The sequence below is a fragment of the Balaenoptera physalus genome (genome assembly GCF_965194825.1).
Source record: "Balaenoptera physalus genome assembly, chromosome: 2".
Taxonomy (NCBI): domain Eukaryota; kingdom Metazoa; phylum Chordata; class Mammalia; order Artiodactyla; family Balaenopteridae; genus Balaenoptera; species Balaenoptera physalus.
This window is the reverse complement of record NC_138883.1, coordinates 162,703,329-162,719,448: the sequence shown is the minus strand read 5'-3', so window position 1 is coordinate 162,719,448 and position 16,120 is coordinate 162,703,329. Positions and strand designations below refer to the sequence as shown.

Here is a 16,120-nt window from a genome sequence, read left to right as displayed (position 1 = left end):
CGAGAACAGCAGTTATTCGTCCTCCAGCTCCCAATCTTCCTTGGCTCAGCCATCTCTCCACCCATAATAAGGCAATTTGAAACACAAACTAACTCGGGGAAGTGGCCGTCTCTGAGCACGTGTGTTGCTGCCTTGGTCTCTTCCACGAGCCCCTCTGCTGGGACTGCCCGGTCAGCACCCTCAGCTGCCGCCCTGGGATTCTCACCTTCCATCCGCACACAAATAATAAGGACCGAATCTCCAAATGCAGCTTTCTGCAAACTTTAGATTCATTAGCCTGAAGTTAAAAAAAAAAAAAATTCAGTTGATAATATCAGAACCTACTCTCTCCCACAGGCCTAAAAGAAAAGAAACGTAAGTGGAAAAAAATACAGTGATGCTGAAATATTCAAATATGGGATTTACATGATAATGGGGGAATAAATTCCATTTTTCACCATTCTACCTGCAAATGATTACAGAGCAGTAGAATCGTTGGTACAGCAAAAGCAAATCAGATTGAGATTAAACCTAGAAGTTCAAAAGATTGATGGAAATCTTTTGCTCATTTCCAAAACAAAGGCAGCAAGAGACACCTGAGTACACCCTGGGTAACTAGGCTATCTTTCCAGCCTCCATCACCGAGCTTTTCTTCTCATGTCAAAGTCCTCTCTGCTGAGACAATCTGTAATGCGGGTTCGATTATGCCCCGTTGTCCTGAAGACATTTCTGTTTAGAAAAAGTGAGGCCTCTCTGGGTTAGGTGGCCCTTCTTTATGCTTCCCCAGTAGCCCCTGCATCCGGCTCGTGTGTGCTGTTCACGCTGCAGGGGGCCCATCTGACACCCTTATCTGACAGTGCATTCCTGCAGGGAGGGACCACGTCTGATTTCATTGCTGCATCCTTGGCAGTGAGCATCACGCCCGGCACAGAGCAGACACTCGCTGAATATCGAACGTCGAGGGCTTTTGAATGATGCCACTTTTGAGTATCCCAGACTCTCCGCTTCCAGGATAGGAGTCAGGACAGAGCCAGGGTCCAGGACAGCAGTAAGGGGACGGCCGAGGTCCCTTCACGAGCTCTTCTCCCAGGAAGAAGCAGGTCAGGCCTGAGAAGGAGAATTCTCCTGGCTCAGGCTTCTCACTACTTAGGGGACCGTCAGGCCAAGTTATTGGGGGGAGGGTGGGGCCTTCTGCCTTCTCCAGGCACGTTGCCCTCCTACCACCTCAATGTGTTCATCAGCCTGTAGGGGTTGCATGGGGGCTTTACTATGCAGGCACAATCCATTAAATGGTTGCCCACTGGTGATTAACTCCTCACCAGCCCTCTCCCCTCCCCAGTTGGGCGTTGGGGCTGAAGGTGTCAGCCCTCTAATCATGCCTTGGTCCCTCTCACAAACAACCTTCATCCTGAAGCCATCTAGGGGTCCCCAGCCACAAGCCATCTCGATAGCGCACAAAATATACTCTTCCTCTTAAAAGCGAGCAGGACCCCGCAGGGCTCTCCCGGGTACTAAAGCCCCTCCATGTCCCCTGTTTCTTATTTGTAGAAAAAGGCTCTAGTCTCCTAGGCCTTTCCCTGAGCTCCAAAGAGCAGACTCAAGCAGTTACTAATTAAGGAAGTGGGGGAGCAGAAACAAAGGAAAAGCAGTCAAGCAAGAAAAGTAATGATAACTTAAACAATAGCTCAGTGATAAAAACAGAGTCCTAGTTTCTCCTCAAGGGATATACATAAGAATCTGACATGTATCTTTGAGTTGTTCTGCAAGAACTAATATCTCCTCCCACTCCCAGGTGAAGAATGGTGACTACCTGCTGACCACAAGCACAGAGGAGACCCCAGACTGGTTGGAACCAGAAGGTTGATGATTAAGATTCCTGAAACATCACCCTGTCACCTCACCGCCAACCTATCAGAAGAAAGTCCACGAACTGCAACCCCAAACGTTGCCTTTAAAAACCCTTCCCTGAGAGCCATGGGGCAGTTCGGGTCTTTTGCACACAGGCTGCTTGTTCTCTTTGCTGGGTCCTGCAATAAACGCTACACTTTTCTTCGCCAAAACTGGGTGTCAGTAGATTGGCTTTGTGAGCAAGTGGACCCAAGTTCGGTTCAGTAGCACTCTGGAGATGCCAAAGATTTCAGGAATTATGACGGGAATGAGGGACACTCTTTTCTCCCTGATCCTGAACACTAATGCACTGACATCATTATTTGCTTTTGAACCCATTTTTCCATCTATTGTCTGTCTTTCCTACTAGAATGAAAGCTCATTAAGGTCCAGGACTCAATCCCAGGACTCAGATGTACTCAACAGACACCTGCTAGGTGAGGGAGTGAGTGAGTGAAAAAGCCTGAGGGTCACAGGTACACAACTGCTCAGAGCCACAGGCCTGGGTGTTTGGACTCTTCCTTCCAGGCTCTGCCTCTAACACCAGGAGGTCTGCAAACAGGAGTTCCTAGTCTCTTCCTCTGTAATCCAAGGAAACCGAAAGCCCTTTTTGAGAGCTGTGCTAGGACTGCCGTAAAACAAAGTACCAAAACTCAGTGATTTAAAACAACAGAAACTTATTCTCTCACACTCTGGAGCCTAGACGGCTGAAATCAAGTTGTCAACAGGACCGTGCCCCCTCTGAAGGCTCTAGAAAAGAATCTTTCCTAGACTCTTCCTGGCGGTGCCAGCATCCTCAGTGCTCCCTGGCTTCTACCTGCATCACTCCAATCTCTTCTCCATCTTCACGTGGCCTTCTCCCCTGTGGATGTCTGTGTGTCTCTTCTTTTCTTTGTATGAGGACACCAGTCATTGGATTAGAGCCCATCCCATCATCCAATATGACCAGGATAACCTCATCTTAATGTGATTACATCTATAAATGTATCTAGTTCCAAATAAGGTTCCATTCACAGGTACTGGGGTTAGAACTTCAACATCTCTTTTGGGGGAAGAAATTCAAACCCCAAAGCATTGATTAGATTAGTCACGTGGTGCACATGGGAACTACTTTAAGAATCAACCAGTCCTTCCATCTTGGTCTTGAATTCAGGCTACACAGTGTCTCCCGGGACACAGACAAAGGAGTCTCCACGTGGCATCTTTTCATCAAGAAGCTCATCAATCTCAAACACATGGAATTTTGGAAGAAACTGCAGTAGAGAGTTTCTGAAATCTTTATTAAGTGTCAGGGAAGAGGATAAACAGAATACAAAGCAAGTATTTAGGTGATAGACATTAGTAAGGAACGGGAACCATCCTAGTGTTTCTAAGAAGACTAGGATTTGGGAATGGAGATAGGTCCAAACTTTTAATAGAAAAGTGAACAAGTTTAGTCCTAGCAGTGAAAATATGAACAAGTTTAGTCTTAGCAGTGAAAATATATTTATCAAGTGCACAAATTTCTGAAGAAGAAACGTGAGAAATGACCCCAGAAGCCCAGATTCAAATGGCTTTTCTCTACACAAAAAAACTAAAACTACTTCCTAGTAATGCCCAAACTACCAGATGGTAGTGGACAAATTCCATGAACAGATATTTTTTCTATATGATCCCAAATGTCCAACTGTCATGTGGTTGTCGTGGTCAGAAGTACAGTCCTGTTTCCCTTCCCCGCCCTGACTGCCGTAGGAGGGTCACGTGAACGTCACTAAGAGGACTGCTCAATTACCAGGAGAATTGTGAGTCTGCGGAAAAATCAGATTCAGCAGAGGGCGTGAAGTCCGTGATTACCAAATGGGAGTGTATTCCACTCCTAAGCCGACTGACAGCTTGATTTGGGCTCAGGAGAAGCAGTTACTGAAGGAGGACATACCATCTCTCTCTGCGATTCATAGCACGAGAAGACCTTAAGAGAAGGGCATTTCATTTGGTTCAATACCGCACTCTCCCAAAATAAAGCACACTTCCACATGAAGTAACGCAGGCCTAATTTTTGCAAATAGACAAGCAGTGACTGACTAGAATACTATAAAATGAACCTCTGCAAAATTATGGGAGACAATCTCTCGTGCTCCTTCCAACTCTAAAAATTGTGTAAATTGCAGATTTATTTCAGTCCCAGAAGATTTCAGATACACAGCTATTTCATGTTCAGTGAAAGAGAGATCAGAAAAGAGTAACATTATAAATGATACAGAAGGAAGTTAATCATGGACACAACACACAAAATGAGCAGCTGAGACTCCACTTTGAAGCAAGCGTCTGAGGAAATCAGGAGTGGTTGTTTCATCTTCAGAGGCTGATCTGTCTGAACAGGAAGGACCAGGGCCATGGAGCCATTTCAGAGAGTGGCCATAGGATAGGCTATCAGAAAAATCAAGTCATCCTCCGTCTAAAAGAGCCTTAAGAAGCTGTACTTTCGTCAGTAATTTATATTTTGTAGCGCTGGTTCTAAAATTGAGGACAAGGGTGCTAGGTGGGGTGGAGAGAGCATTTTGGAATTAACCTGAGAGTCTTTCTAAATTACATGTCCTTTCATATAACTGACCAAAAAATGTTTTCTTTTGTTCTCTAATCAAAGAAATAAAAAAATAAGACAACAGTGAAATATTCTCTTCCTTCTCAAATTTTTCAAGGATTATTGACAAAGATATAGGCAGTATAAATCAATGCACACTATTTTGGACTCCAGTTTGGCAATATATCAAGAACTTTGAAAGGTTCTTTTTCTTTGACCATATAATTCCATTTTATGGAGTTTGTCCCAACAAAATAGTTTGAAATATGCACCCTGGTTTAGCTATTCATCTTATCATTACTTGTAATGATGATAATTATATACTCCATATGCCAAATAAATGGAGCAACATGTAAAAAAAATTAAATTAAAAGTAAAAAATAAATTACATGTACTTTGGGAGAAGCTGAGGGGAGGCTGGTGGGAGAGAGGTGATCAGGTAGGAGGGTGTTTGAAAAGGTTCCTCAGGTGACTCTAATCGTCTTACCGGTTTCAGAATCATTTTTACAGAAAATAGAATAAAAAGAATTTTCCTTCATTTCAATCTATTTCGTTAATGATTTTTCCTCCAAAGTTGGCTCCACTTCTCACATGGCCATACTTTCCTTCTGCGGAGTAGGCTGTTAAGGAAATCGCTGTAACAATTTACTCAGTAAAACTGTCTTAGCCAAGTCTAAAAGGTTCCTTTTATTTCTCAATTTCAAAAACTCTATTAATTTGCGGTGATAAAAATCTTTCTCATCTTGAGAGTTCAGTGAAAAAAAAAATTCAAGAAATATATGATTGCCAAAAACTGTGGTAAATTCCCTTTTGTGTTGCTGCACAAGTAGGAATTTACCCCAACCAGACCTCCCATGCTTAGGGACTTTCCTCAAACCCCTTGACTTTTTAAGATTATGAAACATGCTCTGGGTACAACCCTCTCAGGGTCCACACCCTCCCTCTGCAGGAAGAGACAGAACATCTGTTCTTCAGCTCTCTGGGAAAGTATATTTAATTACTGGATGCCTTCCTTTTCAAAATGGTGCTGGCGTTTTTCTTCGCTCTTTTTTTTTTTAAGCCTCTGGGACACAAACAAAACAAAATAATCCCTTCGATGTTTAAATCAGATAATAGCATGCGCATCAACAAAAATAACAGCTAATAGCATAAAATCGGGTCTTCTAGACCTGCAGAGAATCAAGAGTCAGGATCAGGCATGGCTCCTCTCAGCATCCATGAAATACATTTACCTCAGGAGACTTCTAGAAGCAAGGGTGTGCTGAAAACGGGGCAGTGAGGAAGCAAAGGAAGATGATGGGATTTTGCAAATTTGAGGAACCCACAACGTTCAGCTTGGGTGTCTCGATCCTGGCACTATCTATCAGAAAATTGCACACGTGCATGTGCACACGTGTGTGTGTGTGTGTGTGAGAGAGAGAGAGTGAGAGAGAGAAGAGATACATTGGAAGAGATGGAAGCAAACCAAGCATGTGAGTCTTCTTCCTGAGAAAACGACATCTTCCACATCATGGTACGAAAGACTGAAAAAATGAGAAGCAAGGATTTCACTGGATTCAATCTTTAAAAAAAAAAAAGTTTAAGTGTGATCCTGGCATCATTCACATTTAAACACCAACCAGGGACCAATATCACCAGCCTTTGTAAGAATTTTGTTATTCCAGATTTGTAATTTTCCTACTGTCGTCTTTTTTTTAAGTCCTGTTTTTCTAAAAACCAGCAAAAGCTAGCCAAAAAGAAGTTTGCTTTTGTTTTAGCAAGAGCAGAAGAGGAATAATGGAAACACTCTCCAATTTCAATTCAGTTCAATGGTTATTTTTTGAACCACTTCTAAGCCAGAGTCCCTGCCCTCATGAAGTGGACATTTATCGGAGAGATACGCAATCAAAGACACAGTAGTTCAGTTGGGAGGGGCAGATCAGGGAAGATTCCCAGAGAAGTGATGTTCACATATGGTTCCCAAGCTCTCAGAATTTCCAGGGGAGCCTCTGACACTATGCATGCCTGGATCTCTCTCTCTCTCTCTCTCTGGATCTTTGGAATCAGCATCTTTAAGAGAGGATTGTCTGTTCAAGTTTTCCCCAGGAAAAATGGAAACAGTAGTGTGACCCTGGGTTCCGAGAGGAGAAGAACAGTGAAGAACATCTAGGAGGCTGGAGGTGAGATGAGCACGTTGGAGGGAGAGCTGAGAACCGGATGGACGTGCTTGGCACTCAGGGAGCAACTCGGGCTTACCTGGCTGATCAAACTGGAGAATGGAAACGGCCAGATCAGGAAGGGTTTTGTGTATACTGTCTAGGGGGGTGGACTTCACCCCGGGACAATACATTTGGATGAATGGGAGCACAGGAGAGGGGGGCGGGGGTCTGGGGACTGCGGGAATAAAGCTGAGAGGTGTCAGGAGCCATACCAGATCCACGCCCCTATCAGGGGCTCTAAGCAACCAGGAACCAGTTCCTCTGCCTTTGTTGCACTGTTTATCCCCCAGCTCTTCCCTTCCGTCTACACCCCACAAAATTCACCACTGGGGAAAAGAGATGAGGTGGAAACATCCATGCGGTTTAGGATCGACTGGTCCACCTCCCCTTTCCCATGTGCACAAACAGAAATGTACACAGCTTCGCCCAAGGAGAAAGGATGCAGCCCTTCATCACTTCCACCAAACCTCTCTAGGCTGCCCAGTGTGACTTCTTTCTCTACTTAAGGCTACTTAAGATGCTCCTTTTAGCTGATCTCACTTGTAAATACATATCATGGTTGGTTTGAGTCTCTCCCTCTGACGCTGGTGATTGGCTCTAAAACCCGCCATAGGATGGTACACATGCTGTCCTCCTGGTCACATGACCAGGTTCTCAGGGTGCGAATCTCCTCCCTGGCTTCATTAGAGAGTAGTGATGTCTGTCATAAGCATCTGAGTGGACACAGCAAGGAGGAACGGATCTATCACAGAGGTCGGGTCGAGTCTTTATCTTCAAGTGAGAGCCGGCCTTACCTGTCCCCGCAGGTGCATCAATGCAGCTTAACTGGCAAAACTGAAATCAGGAGCAGACGTCAGTGGGAAGATTTAATGAAAACATTTAGTGGTAACAGGTCAAGAGGTGGATCTTTTAAATCCACACATTCTTCCCCCAGCCTCTGTTTAAGTAAATATACTTGTGCTAATAAGAAGGGAGGTTTCCCTAAGCAGAGGAAATGAGAGATGAGAGGAAAATAACCCCTGGACAATAGAGATTTTTATCGTTATCAGTAACCACATAGAAAATAAACTGTTCTGGGGAGGATTAGGGCATCCCTCCTTCATCCAGTGGGTCTGTAAACAGCACTGTTGCTGAAAGCATCACCCAGTGTGGAGAATCTCAGCTTAACATAACTGCAGACATTTTCCAGCAGGCCACTGCCTTGTCCACACGGCTGCCCATAGCTGTTTCGATGTTCTCGACTTTAATAAGCCTTCATACATTGCTGTGGGGAAAGCTGGGGGGCAAAGATGAAGAGGAGTTACCAGAGAATAACTGACCCAAAACTTTGTTTTCTACTCTGAGTCTGACCCAGACAAATGATTTGAACCCCAAATCAAAAGAAAATGCAGAAATCTCCATCTCCCCTACTCAGAAATTGTTTCTCTTAAAGCTCTGTCAATATGTTGGAAAGAATATTCAGAGGTTGAAACTATCTAATAAAAGTCATTATCAAGATCCAGAAATTAATTTTGGTGAAAGGAAGATTTAACACAACAAATGATTTTGCAGAGTATGTAGAAGTGTCTTTGCATTAGATTCTTGCTTGGGAAAGAAAAATAAAATCCTTAAAAATGAATTGAGTTACCATTCTAATGCTGTGGTTTAATATGTTGAATGAAGCCAAGATCCAGATTAAAAGGAAAGCAATTTAAAACACAAATCTAAAAGATGAGCTCATAACTGAACTTTCTAAAAAAAGAGAAAACCTTTCACAAATAGAGCCATCCCAGTTTTGAGCTATTCTTCCCAGGAGAGGGAAAGAAAAATAGAGCAATAAACAGAAACAGAGAGATACCGGGGGGAGAGGGAAGCCAGAATATTCTGTTTTCCGTGGACAGATAGCTCTTCTGTGTCTCACACGCCACCTGAACCCAAATGCTGAATGTATAAGTGAGACAGAATAATAACCCTTTCCTTGGGTGTTTGACATAGTCTAAAGCTTGTGACTGTGGATTCAGAAACATCTATCTTCTGCATCCATCACCTGTCTGGTCTGCCTTAGACTACAGTCTTGGGTGGAACTAATAGCTCTAGTCATGCGAGATGATGTCTCCAGGGGAAGGAGGTGAGAACACAGAAATATTAAGACACCACCAGAGAAACGACTCAAAAGCCAGCAGCTGACACTCTTTAGTCTCATCGACAGACAAGAGACTGCATAATTTTAAAAGTGAACTATGAAAGAAGTTAAGGGCTTGCTTGAGGCAAATGTTGGCAGGTATCACAACCAGACCGCTTAGGGTACTTCTAAGATTCCAGTGGACGTTGAGTTTGTGGTCGAGAAGGCAAGAGGATTCCTCAGGACCCAGAGTTCAGCTTTTCCTAGTCTGGTGTCATACCCAAGCAGGGCATGAAAACTGATTTTTATAGAGTCCAAGGCACTGACAGTATATAAAGTTTTATAATCTGATTTCGACAACACGATCCTTGCTGTGTAAATTCTCATCCTGCTGAGAATGCAGAATGGAAGACACTGAACGTGAGGGGAAAGTCTAGACCTGCTCAGGGACAAGGGGTTAAAAAGTTGATACGGTAATTACTTAGGCAGTAAGCTTAAAAAATTCAATATCAAAATCAGGGCTGGTTCGAAAGAGATAACCCAGGGCGCTAGGGAGGCCAGAGGGGCAGGCGAGTGGCAATTGCCTCGCCTCCAACATTTCAGTGCTGTGGGATCTTGGTAAGTTTTCTTATGAAATCAAAGAAAGGACAGATTTCTGTGAGCTGCCCCTTCATGCTGTCCTTACAGCAAACATTCTGCAACATCAAGGTAATCATCTTCCTTTTTTGGCTCAAAAAGCAGATTAAGTACATGCGACTGAAATAAAAAAATTCAACTTCACTAATGACCACGCCCCAAAAGATCTGCTGATGTAAATAAGTAAGCAAAGTATTAATTCTGACTCTGCACAATGATCAACCCCCCCCCCAAATAATGTATCTGCTGATATAAATAAATAAATGAGGTATTAATTCTGACTCTGCACTTGACACATTCTGCGTTAACACTGCTTTAGGCTTATTTTATTCATAATTATTCAAAATCATCCAGAGAGGCATAGAATGATTTCTATGGCAATTTCATGGTCCTGACTTCAAAGAAGCCATTATTTTCTGAGATTCACCCAACAGTAAGAATGACAAAATCACAGAACTGCTTATTTCTAGTGCTCTGCTTGGCAGGTGACCCAGATGGGTGACTCTGTGACACGGACGAGCACTTCATTTTGGATCTTGAGACCTGGCTCAGGGCCCCAGCTCCATCCCCTATTTTCAGTAAGGCATACTTTTGACTTGTTTTATTTCTATCCCCTTTAAAACCATATCCCGTCATTTCTCTTCTGAAATTCTTCAACTTTTGCCATTAAGCATTTTTACTGGGCTCACTGGAATCATGCTTTTATGAAACATTGATATGCTAAAGAATACAATTTCAAGCTACCTAACCATTGCGTAAATACGGCCTGGAAGGAGATAACGTAGTGATTCACGTACAGTTATGAAAAAGAATGCCTAATGCAAAGCAGAGTGCTAGATGGCCTGTTTTTATGAAATCAATATTTGTGCATAATTTAAACAAAAAATGTACTACAAAGTTTATCATGAATAATTAGTTATTCCCTTCCCCACACCTCTTGTCACTGGGTCCTACTGCCCAGTGGCAAGAACTTCAGTTTTTAGCTGATTTTGATACTTGCTTCCATTTTTCTAAATACTATGATTAAATTCACACCTGGTGTATCAGTTCCCTATTAAAACAGGGGAGGATTTAACTCTTTATACCAATAAATACACACACACACACACACACACACACACACACAGTCTCCGTTCCCCACCATCCTCCCATAACATTATATAATAACTCTGTTACTCTGTGCAATTATGGTTTCCAGCTGAATCACACAGTGAACTGTGACATTTCCTTTTTTCGTATAATTTCTTTTTCAGTTCATAGTTGCCTCAGTTTGGTTTGTTTGATTGGTTTTCTATGCCCCATCACTCAATCGTTCTTTGATAGAGATGGCGTCTCCTAACACGGCCCCATGCGTCATAAATTCTAACCCTTTTTTGATTCACGTCCCTGGAGCCTTCTCTCTCCTGCTCTAATCTGTTCTGGTTTCACTCTGCACGGCTGCAGTTTTGTGCCTTCTCTTCATCGTCAACCCGGGAACTTCTTTTTCCTCTCTTTTGCATCTGATGCACAGTTTCCTGATCGTCTATCTTTCTCTTTACTCTTTGTCTTCCTAGAACACTCTTCTAGTGGCTTCTATAGAAAAGACACAGGGAAGGTCACTATTTGAGACTTTAATATGTCTTTAAAAATCCTCACTTTCATTTGCTAATCTGACTTGCTCAAGAATTTCAGGTTGGAAAACATTTCCTTTACAATTTTAAAGGCATTGTTAATACTGTTTTTCCAGCTTCCACTGCTGTTACTAAGAAGTCTGGTGCAATTCTAAAATTCAATCTTTGTGTGTGTGTGTGTGTGTGTGTGTGTGTGTGTGTGTGTGTGTGTTTGGTTTGGTTTTGTGTTTTTTCTAATCTGTAGAAGCTTCTGAGGTTTTCTCTTTATTCCTATTGCTCTAGAATTTCATAATGAGTCTTGGGTGCTTTGTTTTGTCTGATCTTTTTTTTTTAATCTTAGTGTAGATCCTCATGTCCTTCAGTTTTAAAATTTTTTCTTGAATCATATCTTTGATAATTTTCTCCCTTCTTTCTTCTCTGTTTCTCTTTCTGGAATTCTTATCAATTAGATATTTTACTTACTGGATCAAGCTTCTACTTTTCTTACCTTTTTCTCCTTTTATAAGGATAAAAGTAATCTTCATTCTTCCACTTTTTGAACAATTTTCAACTTTTTGCCTTTCTATTAAATATTTTATTTTATTTTTACTATTGTTTAATTTCTAAAAGTTCTTCCTAGTTTTCCCATTGTATACTGTTCTTATTTCATAAATGCAATATCTTCCTTCTCGATCTGAAGATAATAATTATTGGGGCATTGTTTTGTTTTGTTTTAGTTTTCTTTTCTTCCTCACATTGCTGTTTATTTCATATTTTTTTCTTTCTTTTGGTTTGTTTTACCCTTTATGTGGGAGTCTCTCCTAAGGAACTGGTGGTTCTTAGCCGTCACTCATTTAAGAAAGAGGAACTAGAGAGCTAATTATAAGCTCAGGGTGCCTCCATCAGGCTTATGAGCTTTGCATTTGAGGGCAGAACAAGGACCAGCAATTTTAAAGGATGATCCAAACTATCAACATCAACAAGTCTGTTTTTCCTGGAACCTTCAATTTCTCTAGAGAGAAATCCTCCAGTCTCTAGTTACTGCGAGGGTGCTGGGGACCTCGGCAGAGGAGGGAGCTGGGGGTAGGGAGGTGCGTCTCTCAGTAAGACATAGTCATGGAATCTCCCAGCTCTCACTTCTGCAACGTACCCGCCACCAGCTGCCTTGTGAGCATGGAACTAGAGTCTCTGCTCCAGTTTCTATAGAGACTCTGCCTGCCTCCTGCTCAGGTCAGGAAGAATGAGAGAGAGAGGAGATGGGGTTCCAACTACTCCATAAACAGAATTTCCAGCTTACTGAAGTACCTTTTCTGCCAATTCTTGAGCCAGTCCCAGATCCTATGAGATAATAAAAGGACTCCTTATTGCCATTTCTCTCTGGAGGCACAGAGATTTCAGATAAGTCTCTTTTCCTTTCCCCCCTGCTTTCCATCCTTCTGAAATGTCACTGATACTTCTCGTCTCCTCTGTGCCATCTCTCAGTCTCTTTGTCCTTTGATCTTTTTTTTTTTAAATAATTGAGTTTTGGTTTTTTTAAAGTTTTTTTTGATGTGGACCATTTTTAAAGTCTTTATTGAATTTGTTACAATACTGCTTCTGTTTTATGTTTTAGTTTTTTGGCTGCGAGGTATGTGGGATCTTAGCTCCCTGACCAGGGATCAAACCCGCACCCCCTGCATTGGAAGGTGAAGTCTTAACCACTGGACCGCCAGGGAAGTCCCTGTCCTTTGATCTTAAACCTCTTAAAATTATTTACTGTCAGCTTTGAAGCACTTTGGAGGGAATACAGCCACCCACGCGTGTTCAGTACACCTCGATGTTGAATAATGTTAAGTATTTTACTATTGTTATCATTATTAATACATAATAAAGTTATTAGTTCATATTACTATTATAATAACCATTGCTCATGTCCTCTGGCCACCGTGAATATAAAGTAATTTAAAAAGAGAAGGGCTATGCATGAAAAGTCAGAACCTGGAATATTTTGTGTACCTCAGCCTGGCTCTGAACAGCTCAGGGGTAGAAAATTCTTTCTCCTCCCTCTCAACTAAATTGCACCTTTTCAGCGGCTTTCCCCAAACTTTCTGGGTTCCCTTCCTCCAGTCACTTTTTAATAGACCCCTGACTACACTGTGACCTCCCTGTGAACACTTCGGCTCCTGGCAAGTCCTTCTCTCACAAACCCATCTTAGTGTTTCTACATTTCCTTCACCTCTTCCTGGTTCCAATTGCCCTGGTTGGCTTTCTCCTTGTCAGGTCATCAGCGGGATCTCGATAATTCGGCTCACAGAGCACTGACCCAGCAAGGCATAACTGAACTTCAAATTAAGTCCTTTAATTGTGGCATGTGGTCCTGAGCTCCTCAGAGAAAAGGCTCCGTGTGGAGGGGAACATAATAAAGGAAATAGGATCAAACAATGGCTTCTCAGAATGTTTCCAACAATTCCACACACAAGCAGTGAAGGAAAACTGGGCACATCCAAATCAGAGGGGTGAGAGCCCAGGGCGCTCTCTGACCTGGGCTTATAGAGGAAGCACAGCAGGAAGGGTGCAGCGAGGTCCGCGGAGACCTCACCTCTGTCCAGGATAACACAGATGGAGAAAAATCGGGACGGCTGCTCCCCTTCTTAACCTGGAGCTGTTCGTTGGGACAAGCCAAAATCCTTCCTTTGCCTGGAATATGAATTATTGGCAATCTCCCCATCTACCTTTGAATACAGGGACTCAGATTTCTGAAGAAAGCGTCGATTTCCATTCCTGTGTCTTTCCATCTTTCTCCCTAAGTACTGCATAATCTTCCTGCAGAGAGAATTGGAATTCTGGTTGCAAATGAGATCTCTGCTCTTTTGAAGGCTTCCCCTTGCCTTTGGGATTCTTCAGCTTATTTATTTATGTATATACTGCAAAGATGTCAGTGCCCTAAAAAAGTCTGTCATGCACTGAAACTTCTGGTTTTATGCAGGAGCTTTCAGCTCTGGAGTGAAAGGACAGAGAAAAAACATGAAGAAATATCAAAGGCACGACAGCAAAAGTACAGCACCTTCAGGTGACATGAGCAAAAGGGTAATTGTTTGGCAACTTTCTTTCTACCAAGAGACCAGACTGCAAGACCAACCTAGGATAAGATACACAGTGAATTATGCAAGTATGTGAGTAAGGTTCAATAATGGAATAATTTAACTGAAGATACTGTGGGCCAAACACTCCTGAATTGTAGCAGTTTAATACAAAGAAACACTGGCAAAATCTCAAGTTAGAAATCCCTGGTTGATTTAACTTTCCATTCCCACTGTCCCTCAGCAAACCTCCCAGTGAGTTGAGGAGGCTCGCCAGTGCCACAAAATATTTTGGTTTAATAGAAGATTGTTTATCTTGGCTGCTAAAATTTCATATGTCATCTCTGACCTTTACTTGGGTTGAAAAATACTGAATTCACAGAAGAGATAAGAAAACTCGCCCTTCAGAATAAAAGAAAGAAAATACATTTTGATTCATCAGATGCTTCATAGAAACACTGAAGATGTGCATGGTCTTTAAATGTCCCCCGCACTGTTGCCTCCCCAAAACTTACTCCCTGAAAAGACTGAACAAGGGGAATTTATACCAGCCTCAGACCATTCAGGATTTAGCCCCTTCTCTTTTTAAAATAAAGCAGCCTCGTTTGCCCAATCACAACACTGAGTTAATTAGAGTTTTCATCATTAATATCCAATTGTGAATAAAGTAGTAAAAATAACAGCATAGGGGCTTCCCTGGTGGTACAGTGGTTAAGAATCCACCTGCCAATGCAGGGCTCGAGCCCTAGTACCGGAAGATCCCACATGCCTCGGAGCAACTAAGCCTGTGCGCCACAACTACTGAGCCTGCGCTCTAGAGCCTGCGAGCCACAACTACTGAAGCCCACATGCCACAACTACTGAAGCCTGTGTGCCTAGAGCCCATGCTCTGCAACAAGAGAAGCCCACACTTGCCGCAACGAAGACCCAACATAGCCAAAAATAAATAAATAAATAAATAAGTAAATAAATAAATAAATAAATAACGGCATAGTTTATCCCAGAAGTGACTTTCAAATAATTCTTTCATCGACATTTTTTTTCTGGTAAATATGGGATCTTTGTGATTTTTGTAGGAAAATTGAAGTAATTTATGTAAAGGAAAGTTTGGACAGTTTAATCAGTTGGGAGAACCATAGCCAATGGAACAAAATGGAAGAAAAAAGTGATAATATGGGGGGAGGTATTTCACTAACTAGCCCTCAAAAATACCAGTATGGCTGAAGGTTCTTTACCTTCCCCAAAGCAATGACTTTAAGATAATGTCTTAAAGCTTGCACCGCACATGCAAGGATGCAGCTGCTGGGCTGTTTTTCTTGGCAAGCACTGGGATCCTTTGTGGGTATTGAATAAACTTGACCTTCAGGGCTGAGCAACTCTAGAACGAGGCTGTTGGATGGTTCTCCTGAGAGTTCAAACACTTGAGTGAAAAGGTATGTATAAAACTCTTCTTGTTTGGATGCAAGGAAATATGGACACTTAACCAGGTGTGAAAACATGGCTGAGCTTCTGTAAACGTGGTGTTGGATGTCACCGGTCTCAGTAGGTGATGGGAAATGAGCCTTCCCAAGCTGCAGACTCTCGGCAGAAAAACTCAACTCCCCAATCTGCACCAAGAAGTGACCATCTATACTTTGTGGACCATCTCTACTTTGTGGTTTCCTTGGGGCTTTCAATTAGGAGAACATTCCTTTTCTCTTTTTAATGTTTTCAAGTTTGGTCCAGGTCAGTAAGCACCTGACGCTTTTTGGACAGCAAATAATAAGCTTCATCAGCCTCCTGATGAGTGAAAATGCTCTCAGAGTCTCAGCACTCGAGCCTTTGGCATTTTCCTATTCAAGATAAGCCTAGATAATATCTGGGATCAAATGCAGTTGATGAGGTTTGAAGTGCCCCAAAGCTTAGTCCTTTGTGTTTTTTTTAAAGAGAACTCAGTCCAGTTACACTCATAAAAGTGGACCACTTAGTTTCCTCACCAAAAAGCTTCCATTTTTTAATAAAGTTTCCTTTAGAGCCAACATCTAAAGGTAGCAAGAAATGTCTGCAGCAAAATGCGTTGCTCATGGGATGCTAAGAGGCCAAAGAAGAGAATGTTGCCACTTGGCAAACAG

The 16,120-nt window shown here is 42.3% G+C and overlaps 1 protein-coding gene across 17 annotated transcripts in view; it reads right to left on the bottom strand.

Annotated features, from left to right (window-relative positions):
• LOC309655013 (uncharacterized protein) overlaps positions 1 to 16,120 on the bottom strand; it is a 184,741-nt gene that overhangs the window by 109,195 nt on the left and 59,426 nt on the right. For 13 of the 17 annotated variants that reach the window (XR_014260539.1, XR_014260540.1, XR_014260541.1 and 10 more), the window contains one exon: positions 94 to 16,120. This exon is cut by the window's right edge. The exons of 1 other annotated variant lie outside the window; for it this stretch is intronic. Coding sequence is in view for 11 of the 16 variants with exons in the window: in XM_082449903.1 (XP_082306029.1) it covers positions 94 to 212 (119 nt within the window). In the remaining 5 variants the exon portion in view is untranslated. The remainder of the gene's footprint in view (positions 1 to 93) is intronic. 3 more of the 17 variants (XM_082449902.1, XM_082449900.1, XM_082449898.1) reach the window with 1 other exon arrangement.